This window comes from Urocampus carinirostris, chromosome 1, assembly GCF_059441175.1.
Source record: "Urocampus carinirostris isolate Australia breed hairy pipefish chromosome 1, RoL_Ucar_1.0, whole genome shotgun sequence".
NCBI lineage: Eukaryota > Metazoa > Chordata > Actinopteri > Syngnathiformes > Syngnathidae > Urocampus > Urocampus carinirostris.
Genome location: NC_142349.1, coordinates 45,530,562 through 45,550,310, shown reverse-complemented (window position 1 = coordinate 45,550,310; position 19,749 = coordinate 45,530,562). Strand labels below are relative to the sequence as shown.

The window sequence follows — 19,749 nt, the reverse complement described above, 5'->3', positions numbered from 1 at the left end:
AAAAGTATCGTCTCCCTGAGAAGTTTTGATGCCATATTTTATGCTTCAAACTCATAGATATGGAACTGATGATGTTTTCTATTAATCAACAACATGCAAGACACAATTATGAAGTAATATTAACTGCATTACAGTTATTACTTTATGTAAGATGTAACAATTTACTTTTCAGTCAGTGCCCAGCACAGATGATGTTTTGGTTTATCATCATTTATTTCCTTCACACATATAGAAAGGTGCAAGCAGTGCCTTTTGTCTACGACAATGATACATTTGCATATTTTGGGGTTATTCATTTGACTTTGCTGCCGTCGCTTTATCCGATTTGAGAACATCTTCTTGTTCCTGCAAAGTCACTGTCCGGTTGACGGCAGCGTCCCCAGCAGGCCGTTGGCGGTGGTGAAGAGGTTAATAGGTGAGGATCCGTCCGTGATGAGCGTAGACTTGAGGCCAAGCGCTTGCAGCATTTTCACCTTAACAGATCGCAAGTAGTTATAATCATAGCGGCAAACAATGCGAAAGAATTGATCCTGCCATGGCAGTGTTGTCGTTTTTTTGCGACATTCGCGCCTACCTGCAGCTCAGGTCCAGCGCGCGCCATTTCGGCGAGCGTATCACTGCCCAGGCTGCTGACGAGTTGTCGGAAACGTTCGCTCTCGATGTTGGAGAGCTGATTCTGCTTCTCGACTTCGAGTTGGTCCATCTGCTTGCGGTAACTCAGCTCCTGCTCACGAGCCTTCGCAAGCCGCTGCAACTCAGCCTCCTGCAAGCACGAGCCAAATGTCGGTTCGTCGATTCGGAGCAGGGGCACCTTATCCCATTTGGGGTCATCTTTATAGTAGGGTAGCAACAAACGACCTTTTTTTTTTTTTTTTTTTTTTTTAAATAGTCATCGACTATTAAAACGATTAGTCGAAGAATCGAGTAATTGTTCATGTTTTTTCTTAAATTAGCATGAAGTTGATTTAATATGGTGGAAAATAAATGCATTAACATGGGTACAGTTAAAAACGCATATCATTTTGAACACACTATGGATTCATACAAAATGTAGGTAAAAATGCCCCATCTAAAACCAAGCAAACAGTTAGTATAGACATAAATTCTTAAGTAAACCCCTGTTCATTTTTAGGGAAAGGCAAATAGAAAAATAAAAGTAAACATTTTTAAACCAAGAACAGGCTCATTAGTAGCAAGAAAAACTAATATGTGCATTTTCTGAAGTACATTCAGTGGTCAATTGCCAAGTCTGTAACAAAAGTACTAAACAATTCAACGGTTTGAAATCAAACAGTTTTAACAAAGATGCATGCATGTAATTTCATTTTTTTTTTTTTTTTTTTTTTTAAAAGGTGGGAAACTACCTTGCGGATTTTTACCTTTTGGAGGTGGTTCTGATCCCCATTGACTGCAAAAATAGAGGGATCTGTTTACAGTCGTAGGCCACAACGCTCATGCTCCCTTTTGTAGCAAAATATACAGTATACGTGTAAAATGTACAAGGCATGTCATCAAAATCGGCTTGAACATTACTTTAATCTTTCGGAGGCTAGGCAGTACGTTTCATTTATCTGTCCAACGTGCTCTTTTAATGTTTGTGGGTCACTGAGCTACTGCCATCATACGCAAGACCCGCTTTGCAAAAGTACCGGTAGTCTCCACGCTAAAATGCTCCCAAACTTTGGAAGTCTTGAAAAGCTTATTGGGTGTTGACGCCGCCATTTCTGTATGTTTAGGTTAACACTCGAGATAGAGACTATTGAGCAGAAGCTTTTCTTGGCAGGGATTATATTCATGTAGAGATGCCTCTCTGTTGGAAAAGTGTGTCTGATGACATTGAACCAATGACAAAAAAACAAACAAAAAAAAACGCTTATAGATAATGAATTGCATTTTCGACGTCCCCGACTAATAGTTGCAGCCCTAATTCAAAGGCGACGTGATTGCACCACACAATTAACGAACCGCCTCAATGCGCTGAGCCTCTGCCTTTAGCTTAGCTTCGTGGACGGCCGCCTCGCCCTGGATGCGTGCCGCTTCGGCTCGAGACTGAGCTTCGGCCTTGGCAGCGCCGGTGCTCTCTACGGCGGCGCTGAGAGGCAAAGGAGACGGCCAAATATGAAACGAATGGTCGTAAAGGCGAAACGGCAAGAGAATGAAAAAGTCACCTGAGGGCCTCCAACTCTAGCAGCTCCTTCCTGGCACGCTCAGCCTCTGCCTGGTCTGTGATCCTTTGTCGCTCCAATTTCCCACGGGCTTCCTGCTCCAGACGCTCTGCTTCATGCCTTAAGGCATATTCACCCATAATTAGACTTTACTTTTTAATTCCAGAAAAAGTCTAGCTTCAAAATTTGAAGTCATTCTGAAATGGTGCAATTATCGTATTTTCCAGACTACGGTGGACCAAAAAAAAACCCCCAAATTGACCGGAAATTTGAACATGCATCCTATCGTCCTTTGATCAGTTGACAACATTTTAACGTTGACCACCATTGTATAACAATGGTGGCAACGGTGATCAAACCGAAAAGCAATGATAGGAGCACACCGAATCAGAACCCCCGCTAAGGACAATATGCACAATTGCATAACATTGGATGCAATGGAAATTGAACCAAGGTCATGGCAGAAAGAGCGGAAAATTCTACCAGCTCGTCTCCCTGAGATACAGACTACACACAAAAAGGACTTATTTTATGATAACACTTTTTTCAGTCTTGATACAAGATATGTAAGAGAATTGTAAAAAGAGGTGATCAAAAATTGGCATAAATGTTGTTTCACTTTCTTAGCTCAAACGGAGCATTGTTCGTGATAAGAGTTTTGAATGCGTGCGGTTATGCATTGATACCTTTCAGGACAACTCAATTACTTCCCACAATGCCTTTCCCTCCATTCAGTCCCTGTGCCCTTCGTAAAGACTTTGGAAGTCTGCGATACAATACTGTAGCTGAGACAAAAGGGAAAGAAAATGTATACCAATTGTTTTCTCATTCCTCTAACAGATCTGACATTGTGAGTGATATAGGACCTAATGCCTTTTCATATGTCGTCTGGATCCCTAGTGATCAAGTGGACAGAAACCGGCGCTCTCCCTGCCATGATCTGGGTTTGATTCCTGTTGTATCTAAAGCCAAGCAATAATGAACAACCATTGCTGTCCAGTGTGCTAAGCATTTGCTTACCAGTTCGATTCCTGTTGCATCAAATGTTATGCAATTGTGGTACTTTATTTTTTGTGTGCAACCTTAGCCCTTATTGTAGTTTTAATTCAGTGCGCCGTCGAGTCTGTTGCGCCTCTGTATATGGAAAAAATATCACCAAAGACTACGCCTTATAATCCAGCGCATCTTTTAGTGCGTAAAATATGGCATATTGAACCCACCTTGCAGCCGCCTCCTGAGAGTTGGTGGTGATCTCAATAGCCAGCTGGACACTTTTCTGCAAAGCATCACGCGTGCGCTGGTCAACGGGTTCCACTGACTGGATGTCCACACTGCTGATGACCAGCCGGTTTTGGGGAAACCGGAGACTGGGTCGGACCGCCAGCTTCTCGTCAAAGCCGAACACGGCCGAGCAGATGATGCGATTTGAGTTCTGCCAAGGGGATGCGACGCATCATTATTGTAGTTTATTGTGATTGATATTCAGACTGAGTGCAGCTGAGAAAAAGGAGCTTAAAGGGAGAACAGAGGAAAAAGGACTGACCATTAAGAAAACAATTGGGTTCCAGAACACAACAAGAACGGAGTGGTGAGCTGTCCAGAGCGGGACTACTAGAGAGCAGATGGCAAAAGGTACTAACATGGTGCCCAATCAATTTGAATACAACTGAAGGCAAAGCCCATGCATTTTGCACCAAAATACTAAAACTTACCATAGTAAGGCTTTAACAGGTTTTTAATTTAACAAATCAGACTTTGGTGAATATTTGGCTTCTAATTTGGTAGACTATTGCTTTCTACAATACAGTAGTGCTCAGAGTGATTTCAGAGGTGTCAAATATACCTACTGCACACATTCACACAATAACCATCTGCTGCCATGCTCTCTGAAACAATGCTAGGTCCAATTGAAAAAAAGATGAAGTACAGTACAGTGTAACTGGAAGGAGACTTCAACATGATTTGCATTGATGAGGTCCGAGACGTAATTGCTATGCCATGCCACACTCTACATTTATTAATTTTGGATTAATATCAATAAGGTAATTACGTGAACATTTGCATATTTTTTAAGACAGCATTTGCAAAAAGGTTATCTGATATTTATTGTAACATCTTGGTTTCAGACATCTTGGTTTTCGGAACCTTTAAAGTTGGTTGAAAGGAAGAGTGCCACTTCCTACAATACAGCTTGGCGGCAGAACTCACATTTTTAGGTAGGTTTTGGTTAAACAGCTTTCGCATTGAACTCACAGGCGAGTAATGTTAAGATACCGATTCTTTACATTTAAAGAGGTGAGATATGTATCTTTTATTTCCAGTGCTAGCATGACTGCAGCCTGAAGAAGAGAGGTATATTCAAGCGAGCCCCAGAGAGAGTGCTGTCCTGCCTACCATGTGGGTAATTTTGTTTCGCGTCCCTAACACGATTTTCTAATTTAACAAGCAGTAGGACGAAGAACCCGGACACTGTTGACTGGATTAAGCCAGTCATTAAGATCTACGCAATCAAGCAGTGAGGAGACTGCAAACAGCAAAGAGATGAGGCTCACGGTGAAAGCAGTTTCTGTCTTTAAATAAAGACAAACGTCTCCATGTAAATCACCCGAGGAAAAAGCCAACCACCCAGTCAAATGGCAGAAAACACTGCAAAGTTGATCACAACACCCCCTTTCTTGGCTGATCACAAGATGGCGCCGTGCAGTGAAAGAACATCATCTGAGATGGTACAAATAAAGCAGGAGCCCTCCAACCTTTTTCCAGCAGGGAGTAACCTTTTGTTACTTATTAGCACTAACGGAATCCAGCTTGACATGCGTTTCTAAAAAACTTAGCATGTTAGTACTATGTCATTACAGGGTTAATTATTGATAGTAGGGTTAAATGGACTCAGTCAACCACTAAAAAAAATCATTTTCAATCACAATGACCCAAAACAGGTCAGCGTGCACCTCAGCTGTCCTTAGGGGGCACCATGTTGGAGATCCCGGAATAAAGGGTTCCAATTGCCCCAATGGCAACAAGAAAAGTGCATTGGAAGAGCCAAGTTCTTCGTCTTAGAATGGACCCACAACAGCTGAACCAGTAGTGCGGAAAAGAAGCATGAGTGAGGCTAAAGTAAGCTTTCCCATTACTTGGTGTTAGGGCCAAGAAACCATGAAAATAAGGACCTTTCTAAGGCCCGATTGTCACTCATCTGCCATGTTCAATTTCTTCCCGCAGGAAAATCGCGTGTGGTGAGAACACAAACTCGAAATGAAGAAGAAACTGGCATGAAACCTTGTGGAAGTCGTCAAACTGCACAGAGGCGACGGCACCTCGAACCCGTGATGCAACAGCCTTGCATGCGTCGCCAACAAAGTCCGGCACTGAGAAGAGGGCGGCGGCGTCAGCGAGGTCCACTGGGGGCTTTACGTCAAAGTGCCTGAGAAGAGGAGAGTGATTCATTATGAGCGCTCGGACCTTATCTGGCGCATACGTACCAGTTGTAAGAGAGCTGGAGCTGCAGCCTGGCGTGATCGGCCGTTTCGATGGTGATTATGTCGGTAAAGAAATCTGGCCCCAGAAGGAGGCAGATTGCCTTAATGACATTGCCCCGTTTGGGCCGATCGCCAGACAGAGACAGGACGGTGAACTGCTCATCCGGCCCAAGCATGACACGCTCTGGTCCAAAGACTACGCGTGCTCTCTTCGCCCGGTAATCGTACACTTGAACGGCAGCGTTGTGGGGTACCCGGAAGGAGACCACCAAGGTCTTATCCCGCTGAGCAGGACCTAGTTCTTGTGATAGGTTCCTTCTGTTGGAGCGGTCTGCCAGAGGGTCTTTGGGAGAAGCCAGGAGCGCCTCCACGTTAGAGGGAAGCTCCTTGGACCAAAGTTCTTCATCCTGGGTCAGCATGTATGTCTGACCAATCACAGCACGAACCTGACGCAAAAAGTTTGGTCATGACAAAATGACAGAACAGTATTAGATTCTCATTTTGATACTTGTTGAGTGATTTACCTTTCCACTCTTGATGTCCCTGACGTAAATTCCTTCATGCTCATCCAGTGGGATGGCCTGACGCCTGAGCACGACTTCAACCTGGGATGGGGGCACGTATTCAATGGGGCCACGCAGCATCCAACGGTCGCCGGGGCGACGGAGGACAGCGCCTTGACGGCGGCGTTTGCTGCGCTCGCCTTGTTCCTCTACCTGCCCCTCCTCGGGATCCGTCTCCTCGCGCTGGCAGAGAGAACGAGGGGGGGGAGGAGGGTGGAGACGAGGGTTAGTGAGGAAATGCGTGGGGAGGGTTGGTTGGTGGTTGGAAAATAAGGGGAACCACTGGAGAAGCAGGTGGAAAATGCAAGCATGTAGGCCATGTGACATGCAGGATAGACGGGGGTAACGTGGGGACACCTCAGACAGTAATTCACCTCCATTTCATTCAACCTAAACTTTTTTCATTACGACAATTTATTTCATTTACTTCGGCGGCATGTTTACGCTTTTGTCCTTGAGGCAAAACAACTGTGATGTCATCCTACAAACACAACGAGGCTACTTTCAGCATCAGACAAGGTAGCCCAGACTTCTGACCATTCTGTTGGCAAAAGCGGATGGGTCGTTACCTCTTGGGTGTCGGTAAAAGCCTCAGTGGCACGCAGAACGAGTCCCTCTTCTTCTGACAGGACAAACACATCCTGAATTCCATTTTCCAGAAGCTCTCCCGGCTGTAAGAAGAACGAGCGCTCTCCCTGGTGGGCATCATCACAATTACAAGTATTAATACATGGATTTTGATTCTGATTTACGTGACACAACAAATGACTCATGCCAGCTAACCCAGAAGACATAACTCCACCACCACCGAAAATTCCTATCTCACCTTAACAACTCTCTTCTGGCCCAGCTGCGGTTTCCCATCAGGTCCGACCGGGTCCAAAATGACACAGTACTGACGCGTGCTGAGAGTGGTGACATGAACCACGCCCACCACCTCCTCAGCCACAGACGGCACATGAGCCTCGCGTTCCTCCATGGTCACTAGCCACTCTTCCCCTGTCCGACGGTCGTGACCCCCAGCGTCACGGAAAGGTCGAAGGGCGCGCACGTGGAGCGCTTTCTGGAGGAAGCCAACAGCCATAGAGTCAGCCGCATGGTCAAGGTTTTATTTTTGAAAATAATGATTTTGCACCTTGTCTGTCAAGATGAAAGCATTGACGATGTCTATGACTTCCTCGTGGGCACCTGGCAGGTACGCGCCCACTTTGCTAACCAACCACTCCTCTCCTGGGTATTAAACGCACACCATGTCAAATTTGGAAAGCAAACAGTAGGAGGCGTTTCCAACTATACGAAAGGGGTTTCAGGGAGAAGGAGTGTCCCACCTGTGACGCGGTGCACGCCCTCGCGGTCGACGCCCTCTTTACGAGCTCGCAGTCGTATGGCCTGGTTCTCGCCAATCACCGTGGCCTTGATAGTCTCTAGGACAACCACCTCCTTCTTTGGGATGTATGTCCCTGATGAGCAAAAGGCAGGACGACCAAAATGCCGAAAGCAGCAATAGCGAAATGCACGTTAACATGGTGATAGTCTGCACAATTTTCTAATTTTTAATTATGGCAAGTTAATAAAGCTTGTGGGCATCGTGTTTTTTCAAATGAATCACCTAACTCCTTATGTTATTGGTTCATACAACATCATCTCGTCAGGGTCAACTTTAAAGGGATTACAAAGGCCTGTTTTTTTCCCAAATAGGCGCAGAACGTGTAGTGTTCCACCCCACAATCATGCAGATATGTGCGGTTGATATATGAGGGCAAGTCAAGAAACTTCGCCTCAAAGTTGACCGATTTGAGTCATATTCAATAAAGCTGAGATTTCACCAGATAACAACAGAAAATCTTAATGGAGGTCTGAAAAAAAAAAAAAAAAAAGACGATGATTGCAGTACTTTGCCGCGTGTTTTTTAATAGGTACAATATTGTCCAGATAGCTCCTCGTTAGGGTCTGCGCTCCCGAAGACTTTAGCGGTCGATTAGCCAGTTTGCCTGCCCTGCTTGTTTCTTTCCCGGCTGGGTTTCGTGTTTGTTGAGGTGGGTGTTTTTTGTTGTAGGTTTTTGGGTAGCCTGGCTGCTTACTGCATGTTGTCGGTCGGCCAGCCTCCCGTTTTTTCTGCCGATCAGTCCCAGTTGGCCCTTAGCCTGCCGTGATCATTTAATATATTTACAGCTGGGTTCATGTTTGTTGCCGGGTTTTTTTTGTGTTTTTTTTTTTAATGTTGGCTCACGGTTATCCTGGCTGCCTACTGCATGGTTTTGGTCGGCCAGCCTCCTGTTTTCCACTGATAGGTCCTGGTTAGCCCTCTTTGGCAGTCGGCTGGGTTAGCCCCTGTTAGGTCTCTGTGCGTTATTGCATGTCCGCCCCATTTTGGCTGCCCACCATCTGTTGTACCATTGCTGCACCCACCTCCGATACAACGCCTAGGCATAATTCACAAGAACTACCAAAACTTGGGTTAAAACACTCAAAACCTTGGATTAATTAGCATGTGAACCGATATGGTGACTGGCTTGCGAGGGGGGCGATACTACCCTGTGACAGCTCAGGAAGTCTAAGATCAGACAGACTGTCTTCAAAATGCAAGACCTCAAAAGAAATACAGGTGAAATACTGTACAAAGAGAGATTATGCAAAAATCTCACATTTTATATGTTTTAGAATGTGGGCATCCCTTTTAGCGACAGTTACATTAAGGAAAGTCTACGAACTCACCAGGCCCCTCGAAGAGCCACTCATCTCCGGCCACACGCCTTTTTCCTCCGTCCATGTAGTCAAGCAGCGCCTGCAGGCGGAGTGCCGTGTCGGGGTACACCACCTGCAGGGGGGTCACGTCCTGAACACATAGAAGCATGTTAACATTCAAGAATTTTGTTTCCACTTGCATGGGATGTTTGGATTTGACCATTTGTAGGTAAGAGGTAAAAAAGAAGGGAACAGTTCTGCCTATTTCATCTTATTTAATTGTCCTAATTATGTGACGTTATTACTGCAGAATGTGGAAAAAAACGATTCATACACAAATCCTACCTGCTGGATCTCCTCCCCGGGATAAAGGGGGAAGGGTTCCCTGGTGAGGCGGATCTCCAAGTCGGCGTGCCTGAGCTTGGCCTGGCCAGCGCCTTCGTACATAACTTGGCCATTATCGTCGCACGCCACTGGGTTGACAACCACGCAGTAGTGGCGCGGGGGCACCATGATCATCCGCACAGGAGCGAATAAAACCCTACTTAGGTCACATAATGTTAGCGAAACGCTTGGTTATTGCGCACCATCAACCCGTCTGCATCTTCTGACCTTTCATTGTCCTGCCGGTAGTACGTTTGTGGTCCGATTTCCACCCGGGCGATGTTTGTGTTCTGGTCCAGCACATGAATGTAGTGGTGAGGCGGAATCCGGATGATGGATGCCTCCACCAGTACATCCGTCTCGGTGGGGCGGATTACATTCTTCTTGGACATCACGTCAACAACGGTGACACCAAAAATCTAAACGGGATGGATCAAATGAAATTAACATATGTAATTGATCATGAAGACATGGACACATTCTCATTGGAATTTAGGATGCAGTTGGAAGTTTTTAACTGGAACTGATGGTTGTGTCAGACATGAAGTCAGCTACTGTAGTTGGCTTTTCTTGCCCATAACTATGGTAATTATCACTGTAGATTTCTGTTCCTTATAGTTAGATTTTAAATCGTGAAACCATCACATAGTCAAATCATGAGTCCACAATCATGGTAGCTTTTAAATGTTTAAATTCCACAGATAGAAGCTCTTGGGGAATGGTTATTTTCCTCAGCCTTTTCATTGGTTGCTTATACGGAGGAAGCAGGTTTTCAAAATGCAGGCTGAGAAGTTCCTTCAAAAGGGTTTATGTACAGAATATATTCAGGGATTAATGAACCAACAAATGACTGCTGTAGCAATTCACTTGTGCGAAGGCTGAGGTGTTTTACAATTATTATATTGGAAAAAAACAAAAAAAACAAAAACAGTAGTTCATAAGCGGATTTAAAACTGTTTTAGATCAAACATACAGTTTGAGCATTATTGTCGCCGGCGACTTTAATCGGGCATGTTTATGGACTGTACTCCCAAAATCCATTCAATACGTGGACTGAGCAATTCGGGAAAATACACTGGACTGTGTGTACTGTAAGATCAAACATCCAGTTCGATCCACCATTTCTGTTTGTCCCTCACCCCCCTCATCACCCCCCTCCGGAGGAGGCAGAGCCTATTTACAACAAAGACAACAATGACAGTTAAAACATGTTTTTTGTTCCTTTATCTCTTTGTTTCCTTATCCTCACTGTAAAATGTGGAACTGGAGTCGTCCAATTTCGTTGTTACAATATATCCCATGTTGTAACAATGACAATAAAGGCATATTCTATTCTATTCTTATTCAACTGACGCCACATCATCTTTGGGATAATTTTATTGAAGCCACTCAACCCTTAACAAGAAAATCAACTGTATTTCGCTAATGTACTAAAGCTGGACTTAAATTACTGTGATCTTCTCAGGAATGTGCTCGTTTAGATATCTCATGAAAAGAAATTGATGTTTACAGTCTGTGTAATTCACGCAGAGAAGATGATACTTTAAAATAAAACAACTGAAGCTGCATGATAATGACTAAATATAGTTATAAAGGAAAAAAAAAAACTACATAATCAAGACTAATTATGGAGAGACACATATTTCTACATTATAACAAAGCCTTCCACCTCACCTCTACCTACAGCCATCCTCATCAGTGTGTACTGTGGATTAGCCTTCCTTAGGTCCTTTTTAAAAGGTGGGGTGTGTATTTGGCGTGTTGTTTAAGAAAAAAAAAAAAAAAAAAAAAAAAGGGGGGGGGGGAGACAATATTTTCTATTAATTATGTTTTAATAATTCCCAACTGAGAACAGAGAGCCCTTATGATTTATTTTCCACGGAGCCTATCTGCTTTTTTGTTTGGTTTTTTTAATTGTTAGTGTAGAATAAAAATGGTGAAAGAAAAGACTTGCTTCAAATAAGGGTCTAAACGCCAGCCCAAACCCCCCAAAAGATTTGTTTTAAGTCCATTTGAGCGCGTCTAAAAGTTCCAAATTCCGTAGAGCTACTTCAATCTGTGCCGTGCTATTCTTTTATTATCGTTTTAACACAAACATTGAGTAATTGTGTCTAACTGTCAGCCTGATACAAATGGGGCTGTATTTTATTGTCCAATCTGACAGCACTTGCATTTGCATTATTGTATGTAAAGTGCTATACAAATATAACCGGGTGAACGCATGCGCTGCTGTACTCTTTAGAATTGGTTTGAGGTGATTCTTGGGCGTAAGCAAGAATGTGGAAAGGTTAGTACACATACACTGGTCATTGAAGTTAAAGTTTGAGGAGTGGCATCTTGACAGCTAGGCCTTAGGACTTGAACTTTAAACTGACACACCTAAAGACCATTCATGCATCTACGATAGAAAAACTTGTAGGCCTTCAGTGGCAAACACTGTGTTAGATTAAATGTTCAAGGAGTAACAAATCATATTAATACCTTTAACATTTGTTTCCCAATTATTTTTGGCATCTATTTTTACATGTATAAATACATGCTGTATAATTATTTATGGTTGTTCTCTATATCCTTGACGTGATGTTTACACACCATGGGGTTTGTACACCTTTTCTCTTGGCCAGAAATTCAGGCACTTTTTAAACCTATTTCTCCAGAAGAAATCTGGTGTAAATGATGTATTTTGCAGATCCAGAAATATATCTGCGATTAACATGCGATTTTTAATCTTGTGTGTTAATTTATTGACACACGATTCTTAGAGCCCAAGTAAATAGTGAATATATTTGTAGATCTGAACAATATGCGTGTAAATATTTTAAGACAGATCTCCTACCATACAGGTGTTGTGCAAAATGACAGTAAGATGTACCTTTAGTCGCAGGAAGTTCTTCCCGTTACAACTTAAGTCAAGTCATGGTAATTTGTATAGCCCTTAATCACAAGTCTCAAAGGGCTGCACAGACCACAGACTATTATGACACCATCACCTGATCTAAAACTTACATGAGGGCAAATAATACACAGATACACAGATATTATCAACATAAAATATAGGTTATTCATATGCTATTGAGTAGAAGCGTGAAAGGAAACCTTCCTTTTTTGCATTACTCAAAATAAACATCCACGGTCGATACATAATCCTTGCACTTAAACACATTTCGTAGTAGCCCATTTAGGTGTAGCATGCAACTGTCCTCTTGGGCGTTGTAGGGGAGCAATGATGCCCTACAAACTAATGAAACAGCAGTAATTAAGAAGGAAGCAATGCAATGGCAAAGTGAAGCCACCAAAGAGTAATGTCTGCGTCATTTTCAAATAGACTTGTGAAACGTGGCAACCATTCCAAGTGTTTACAAACACCTGACCCAATAGTCAAGCACTTTTCAATCCTTGAAAACACTTCATTAAAATTCAAGAATTTAAGGGTTTCAAGCACCAATACTAAACCTGATACAGTGGGACCTCGCTACTTCGCGGCTTCAGAGCTTCGTGGTCTGTAATGGTTTAAAAAAAAAAAAAAAAAAACCTCCCGGGCCGCACGACGGAGCGAGTTCGGCGGACGCGGCGTCACACGGCGCGATGCGAGAAAAGGCGGTGGGCGTGATCGGGCTACCCCCGTAACTGGGGGGAGCCCGCTCATCCGACAACCCCAGTAGCGCGGTACAACGACAGGCGGCCGCACGCGCGCGGCGGGCGAAAGGCAGCAGACGTGCGCGGGACCCCCGTAACTGCGCCACGGCATAGGGGCTTGCTCGCAGGAGCGACCGAACGGCACCTGCGGTGCGGCGCAAGTAAATGCCCTGTCGTGAATTTGTCTCCTTCGTCCCGGGCGGACGTAAAATCGCCCAGCTGTACGACTCTTAGCGGTGGATCACTCGGCTCGTGCGTCGATGAAGAACGCAGCAAGCTGCGAGAACTAATGTGATTTGCAGCTGCGATTGGCTGGGAACCAGTTCAGGGTGTCCCCTGCCCACTGCCCGGAGATGGCTGGGATGGGCTCGAGCCCCCCCGCGACCCTAATAAGGATAAGCGGTGCAGATAATGAGATGAGATTTTTTTTTTCTTTGAAGGGGCGTCGCTACGTCGCAGATTTTCACTTTTTGCGGGTGGTTTTGTTCCCCATTAACCGGGTCTAAAAAATAACAATTAAACAAAAAATTTGAAGGTGCTTCGCTACTTCGCGGATTTTTACTTATCGTGGGTGGTTTTGGTCCCCATTAACCGCGATAACCGAGGTCTTACTGTACCTTTATATGTTGCAGAAGCACTTTATTCCCTCTGTTTACCTTATTGTATTTTATTTATATATGTGTTGTTTTTATGCAAACTATCCATGTGGTTTACATGATACTGTCGGTCTTTTCAAAAACTGACTCTTTGCCAAAGCTGGAGTTCCCCGAAAAGTCAACACTCCTTTTGCGCGCACGCTTCTTCCGGGTTGGCGTTTTATCGAAACACCAATTACTTTCATTGGATTTGTGAACATTATTCAAAAACAAAGAATCACGCATTGTATACATGCCAATCATTTCAAACGTATTCAAATAACAAACACTTTGAGAAAAAAAAAAGTCTAATTACGTAATTTGTGCTGATTACCCCATTCGGCCTCATCACAATCCAAAGAATATTAGACCGAAAGTTTACTTCTTTACTTGTCAAACGTGAGCTAAGCTACACTTTTCATTTGCGAAATACTTTTTACCTTTGTTAATATCTTAGCCGGTAGCAGACGAACCAAAGTTGAAAAGTTGCCATTTCTCACCTTTAGATTTCTTTAGTACGGTAATCCAACACGGAGACCAGGCGAGACAAATAAGATCAATCACCAGTGGAAAATATATGTTTGCGACGGAGGGGCGGGGCCGCTGTTCAGATACCGGAAGTGCAGGCTCTGCCAGGCTGGCGGACACGTGACTTCCCAGATTTGACCGCACACTGGTAGCAATGCGACAGCAAAAACCGAGAATTGGGCTTTCAATTCCGCTGCTCTGAAGAATTCATTTAAATTAGCCGGGGTATGCATTTATTTTTAACTCGTTCAATTCAGTACATTTATTTTATTTTTTTGCCATTTTGACTGATTTAGAATGCCTACAGAAAATGTAGTTCTATGTATGTAGCCTTATAGGCATAGGACATATCAAAAGTTTGAATCCTCATCTTTCACTAGAAAAAATACGTTTCCAGCGATAACCGTTTTCGGTATACAATAGTTGAACATGGGTAAGTTTCTTGAAAATACTTGTTCCAGGAAAACAGCTTTTTCCGAAAGAATGCATTTCAAGCAGAACTTTCTTTCACTTTGGTGGTTTTTTTTGCATTTGTAATACCTCCAATATCTAAATATGCTTTCCATGAACAACAGAAAGGTATTTTGCTTGCAACGTGGAGTTTATTGAAACAAGTCATGTTTATTTGTATAGCCCTTAATCACAAAGAGTCTCAAAGGGCTGCACAGATCAAAGACTATTTGCAAACTACAGAATATTATGACACCATCCCCTCATCTACACATATTATCAACATATAATATAGGTTATTCATATGCTATAGAGTAGAGGTGTGTTTTAAGCTTAGATGTAAACATTTCCACTGAGGTTGCAGATCAAATCTCAGGGGGAATAGCCTTCCACGGCACCGGGGCCCGGGTGGAGAACGCTCTGGAACCTGCGAATCTCTTCTTGGCTCTTGATATCACTAGTAGACTAGCGTTTTCAGAGCGAAGGCTACAGACCGGAACATAGGGGGAAATTAAATCTGAAAGATATAAGGGAGCAAGTCCATGCATGATTTTGTATAATACCAACAGAACCTTAAATATCACATCTTAAGCTAACAGGGAGCCAATGCTGGATGAACTTGTGAAGAACTTTTCAGCGCCCGATGTTTCCTGTATAGTGATCATACAATTCCGGTCACGCTGACGGTTACATTCCCTTGGGCTACCGCATTTTTCTGGACATGCACAAAACATCATCCTTCTCTGACCAGACGATGAAAATGGAACCTAGTCTTTTTTTTTTTTTTTTTAAGAAATCATTTCTGTTGAAGCGATAACCGCCGATATTTGTCCATACGCCGCAACACTCACCACACTGCTTTACGATGCCTACTCGCTATATGAGACACTCATTCACCGGATTCACACTGGATCAAATGGCTTCCTCTATGTGTGGACAAAGATCTGATCAAAGCCACTCTTGTCATCTTATGGTTATTTATCATACTGAAATAATTCCCAGAGGCTTGATACTTACTGATAGGTAATTTGGGACCCCTAACATAACCTGCAGAAGATTTCTGTGCTTATTTTTTAAGACAGGTAATTAAATTGCAATCATCAATTATATTGGATCGGAGTACCGGTACTTCGAATCACAATTATCGCGAATCGTGATATAAATCGAATTGGCACCTTGGTATTGTGATACAATCAAATTGCAACCTAATATGTAAAATTGTCTAAAGAGTCCCTGGCCAGTCGGCTGGTCGATGCAGATGATGACATGCTTCAGGTCAAGGTGTTGGTCCGCTGACTCATCCCAAATTGTCCTTATCCCTCATTTCACCACCAACAAGGCAGCCGGACAAAGACAGGAAAATAAAAGCATAAGGTGGGCATCAATCATAAGCTATTGAATAGAAGTGCGTCTTAAGTCTAGGTTTCAAAACTGTTGCAGATCTTATCTCCAAAGTTTGAGCGTTCCACAGCACCGGATGGAGAACGCTCTCAAACCTCTTAAATATTACATTTTGAAACAAGAAATCAATCAAATTCAAAATGGTGTTGATCTATGTGAGGCAAATCTGTCCCCACAGTTAAGATGAAAGGAAATGACAAAAATGGTTGAATGAACGCAACAAAGGAAGCGCTTCAGAACAGAACTGCCAGATCATGCTTTCCTCGAGCCATATTGAGTTCCCTGATTGAATCAATAGCAACAATAATAAAGACACATGAAAGCCGGAGTACGAACAATAATAATTCTCTTTACTTTAAATTCATTTTTGATATCAAAAGGACAAACGTGCGAATATGATTGCACACGTGCATAAGAGGGACGGTTATGATGTCACACGCGACATGATGATCAAGAGCGGCATGCAGAAAAACATACTCAACATTATATGGTTGGTTCGTTGAATCCCTAACCCCTTGTTGGCGCCCAGCCCTCAATAGGCCAACATTATATACAAGTTAATCTCTGTACAAAGACTTTGGTTCAATACATATGTGTCAAATAAAGCTTAAATACTACAATAAAATATACAATTGAAATTTCCCTTTCTAAACTAGCAGCATCCTAATTCTTTCCAGGTCACTCTTTCCCTCTAGGTGGCACTGTTGCGCACCCATAGACAATCTCGTCAGGAACATTTGCTGAGGGTCCATTCATTCATAATAAAAACCTCAAACAAGTTAATGAATAGCGAAGAAGGCCAACCATGCTGAATGGTATATTGTACGGAGATTGTGGAATTAGGCAGGAACAAACCAATTATAATTTTAACAATAATAAACATGTCTCACTGGTGGCAGGGAAAGACTTAAGATGATGCTCACAGAAAGAACAAAAGCCAGTCAAAGCAATAGAGGACATCAAAATCAAAAGACCGAGATGTTTTTTTTTTTTTTTTTTTTTAAATACATTGTATCATCCCTCCGTTGCTGCTGGAAAGAGCACGTTTGAAATGTTTGGACCGGAGTAGGGAAGTTTTGTTTCCAAAATAAAATGTCATTTATTCCGGTGGTTTTCTTCTTCAAATCCCTTGCATCATTTACCAACCAGAACAAACTAAATGCTGCCAGGTACAGACCCCTTCACCAATTTTTAGTTTTTATGTACAGTATTATCCTGAGTTCTGTCCTAACTTTTTACTCAAATAAATACTTTAGTCCTCATCACATTTGGACCCGGATGTGACATAACATTTAAGGTAGGAATGAAGAGTTGCTGTCAAGGTCCACCAAGTTGATTAAGTGCTACTGTTAGCCGTCATGTCACTTGTTGTGCTTTTTAGGGGCGCCTTTAGTCCAACATGGCGTCAAGCTGGTCGGCCAGGTCATCAAACATGTTTCCGATGTCGTCCAGAATGTTCCCTGCTGACTTGACCGTAGCTCTGCTGAGAGCCAAAACAAAGACACACATAAATTGGCTCCCTTCAAAAAAACCTTTTCACCTTGTGGCGAATAGACAATAAAGCATGAAGTGAAATCATTCAGGCATGAGGGAAGAATTCATAAATTATTTTGTTCAGAAACATTTTCTAACTACCCAGTTACTGTTTTTTGTGAATATAACAGGCATTATACAGAGTTGATATCCTCACAGTCCCTATATGTTGTGTAAATGAAGTATGGAATATTATGGACTCACCCATCACCATGTTCCTGCTCAAGAATCAGCTTTCTCTCCACAGCTTTGAGGGCTGCTGCCAACGAAGTGCTAGTCTCATCCAGTCTCTGCTGGACCACCTCCGTCACTCCCGGACCACTCGAAGCCTGGGCTCTTGTGGCCAAGGGCGAAGAGGGCGTGGGGGAAATAGGGGGCGTCACTTGTTGGTTGGGTCCGCGGGACGTTGACCATGGGGAGGACGAAGCACAAAATGCCAGACTTTGGACCACGTTGACACTCACTGCTGGAGACCCGATGCCAGCTAGGCAAGAGAAAAAAAATTGATACTGTAGTCCATAATTCTCTAAACACATTTTCATGACGTTTAGTGAAAAGCAGGTGTGAAACAAATAAGTCCCGAAAAGCATGTCACCAGTCACGTTACCTTGTGCCGCCAGCAGGCTGTGTCGTAGAGGTTTAGGGGCCACGAGCGGAGGTTTTGGTGAGAGTGGTGGTTTGACAGAGGTATCCCTGTCCATCGTCAAAAAAGTGTCATTCGCAGTCCCCTCTTTAGCCTCAGGCTCGGGCTCCGTTTGTGCTTGGTCCCTGCAGGGGGAGCCTTCGTCCTTGTCTTTAGGCTTGTGTCTCCTCTTGACTGTATCAGATTCTTTTAAATTGAACTCTGGTACCTCTGGATTTTTGACTACGCCAGCACTGTCAGGAGGTTCTGGTGCGACCTCGGACCTGGTGGTTACCGTGGCCCCAGCTTTGGGCCTCTGCTTGATGGTTAAGTTTCCCTCCTCAGCAAAGGGTATGCACTCACTGGAGCTGTTGTGAGGAGAATGTGAGCCTTTGGCATCAGTTTCCTCTGAGTCCAGGTTGCCACCCACTCCTGGCTCATGCACACTTTGTACTCTTCTCCTCACTCCAAGCGTTTGTTTGGATTCGGCATCAAGCAGAGGCTGACGTTGGGGTTCATATTTTGTATCTGGGGTGTTTTGGCTTTCTGTACCTCCTTCTAGGCAAGCTGCTATGCTCCTGACGCTTCCTGGGCTGTCAGTGACCACACCACCACTGTCGGCGAATGACGAAGACACTGTGCCCATGGCCATCATACCGCTGCCCAATGAAATATTTCGACTGTCTGTCGCTTGGTTATTGCCACCTCCTGATGATGATGTGGTGCTGCTGTCACTTAGCTCACCGCTGGTGGTGCTGCTCACCGAGCTCAGCCTCTTGGGAGGTGGCGGTGGAGGCCCCTTTTTCCGTGCTCGCACAGCGAAAGATTGACTGCGGCCAACATTGGTGCTCTTCTGTTGCCCAGCTTGCACCCGAGCTGTTTGAGCGCGAATGTGTTTGCGACTCAGGGTGGCATACGAAGGCACATTTCCAGAGGCAAGCGGCAAATCATCATCTTCCTCATCGGGTTCACCGTCTGATAGCGCATAACGGTGGAGACTGTGGGTTCGTTTCTTTGGATGCACCAAAGTTCGGTCATGTGCTTGGAGTGCTTTTGATTCCTCAATGGAACCACTGTGAGGGTGTAGGTAGCTGAAGCCCTTCAGTGCCGGTGATCCGTGAGGAGAGGAGCCGTGCGAGCGGGAAAGTTTGGGTTTGGCGGGAACTGCCGGGTACTTGAAAACAGTGGCTGTTCCCAAAGGAACTAACTTGTGGATGGGTCTCTGGTCCCGACCCTCGGGGACGTTTCTGTCCCTCGCAGGGCTGCTGTCCAGGCTGTCCAGGGACCGGCCATGAGGGGTGACAGGAGCGGTGGGGGGTTCCTGGCTGCGTCCGGTGCCTCGTTCCCAGCCATGGGATGAGCCGGTTGTGTTCCTTTCATCTTCACAATCAGTGTAGTGGCCGGACATGGCGGACTGCAACTCTGCGCTTAGCTCGCTGTCCTGAAAGGTCATCATGGTTTTTGGGGTACGGGGGGATGGGCACTCTCCCCCGGCGTCAGGTGGCTCAATGGAGACCAGGTGCAGTGCTCCGGGAGCTTTTCGCCGCAAGGTTGCTTGGCCAGACTCTGCCTGAACGATGGCCCGGTTTATGTCGCAAAGCTTCTTCACCGCTAACATTAACTTCTTCTGATGGCCTGTGTCAAAAGCATCATCAGTCAAAACAGGAA

At 44.2% G+C, this 19,749-nt stretch overlaps 2 protein-coding genes and 1 pseudogene across 5 annotated transcripts in view; 1 reads left to right on the top strand and 2 right to left on the bottom strand.

Moving 5' to 3' along the window:
* Positions 1-192: 192 nt before the first annotated feature.
* mvp (major vault protein) lies at positions 193-14,175 on the bottom strand. 2 transcript variants are annotated; one of them, XM_088341848.1, is made up of 17 exons: positions 14,048-14,175; positions 9,505-9,695; positions 9,238-9,433; positions 8,923-9,043; positions 7,536-7,667; positions 7,343-7,437; positions 7,034-7,270; positions 6,777-6,902; positions 6,635-6,688; positions 6,169-6,390; positions 5,648-6,090; positions 5,445-5,589; positions 3,386-3,597; positions 2,169-2,285; positions 1,966-2,092; positions 575-763; positions 193-473 (listed from the first exon to the last, which is right to left on the bottom strand). In XM_088341848.1, the coding sequence occupies exons 2-17, from the start codon at positions 9,666-9,668 to the stop codon at positions 354-356; spliced, it is 2,700 nt and encodes an 899-aa protein (XP_088197974.1). In that variant the 5' UTR covers positions 9,669-9,695; positions 14,048-14,175; the 3' UTR covers positions 193-353. The 2 variants fall into 2 exon arrangements, with proteins under 2 accessions (XP_088197974.1, XP_088197984.1); XM_088341858.1 differs by lacking the exon at positions 6,635-6,688.
* LOC148374869 (5.8S ribosomal RNA) lies at positions 13,138-13,283 on the top strand (annotated as a pseudogene).
* Positions 14,176-16,255: 2,080 nt separating the features above from the next.
* The window catches only part of caskin2b (CASK interacting protein 2b), a 36,871-nt gene continuing 33,377 nt past the window's right edge, over positions 16,256-19,749 (bottom strand). For 2 of the 3 annotated variants that reach the window (XM_088341807.1, XM_088341823.1), the window contains 3 exons: positions 18,067-19,716; positions 17,664-17,943; positions 16,256-17,409 (listed from right to left, as the gene is read on the bottom strand). In XM_088341807.1, coding sequence (XP_088197933.1) covers positions 17,316-17,409; positions 17,664-17,943; positions 18,067-19,716 — 2,024 coding nt within the window. In that variant the 3' untranslated portion in view covers positions 16,256-17,315. The remainder of the gene's footprint in view (positions 17,410-17,663; positions 17,944-18,066; positions 19,717-19,749) is intronic. The other variant, XM_088341815.1, reaches the window with a different exon arrangement.

Excerpts from the sequence above, each read along its gene's own strand:
- mvp (XM_088341848.1), bottom strand. The coding sequence starts at position 9,668 with ATGTCCAAGAAGAATGTAATCCGCCCCACCGAGACGGATGTACTGGTG. Across the intron at positions 6,903-7,033 it reads GCCAGAAGAGAGTTGTTAAG|GGAGAGCGCTCGTTCTTCTT; the intron begins GTGAGATAGGAA and ends GATGCCCACCAG. Across the intron at positions 3,598-5,444 it reads AGTTTGACGACTTCCACAAG|AACTCAAATCGCATCATCTG; the intron begins GTTTCATGCCAG and ends TCCCCTTGGCAG.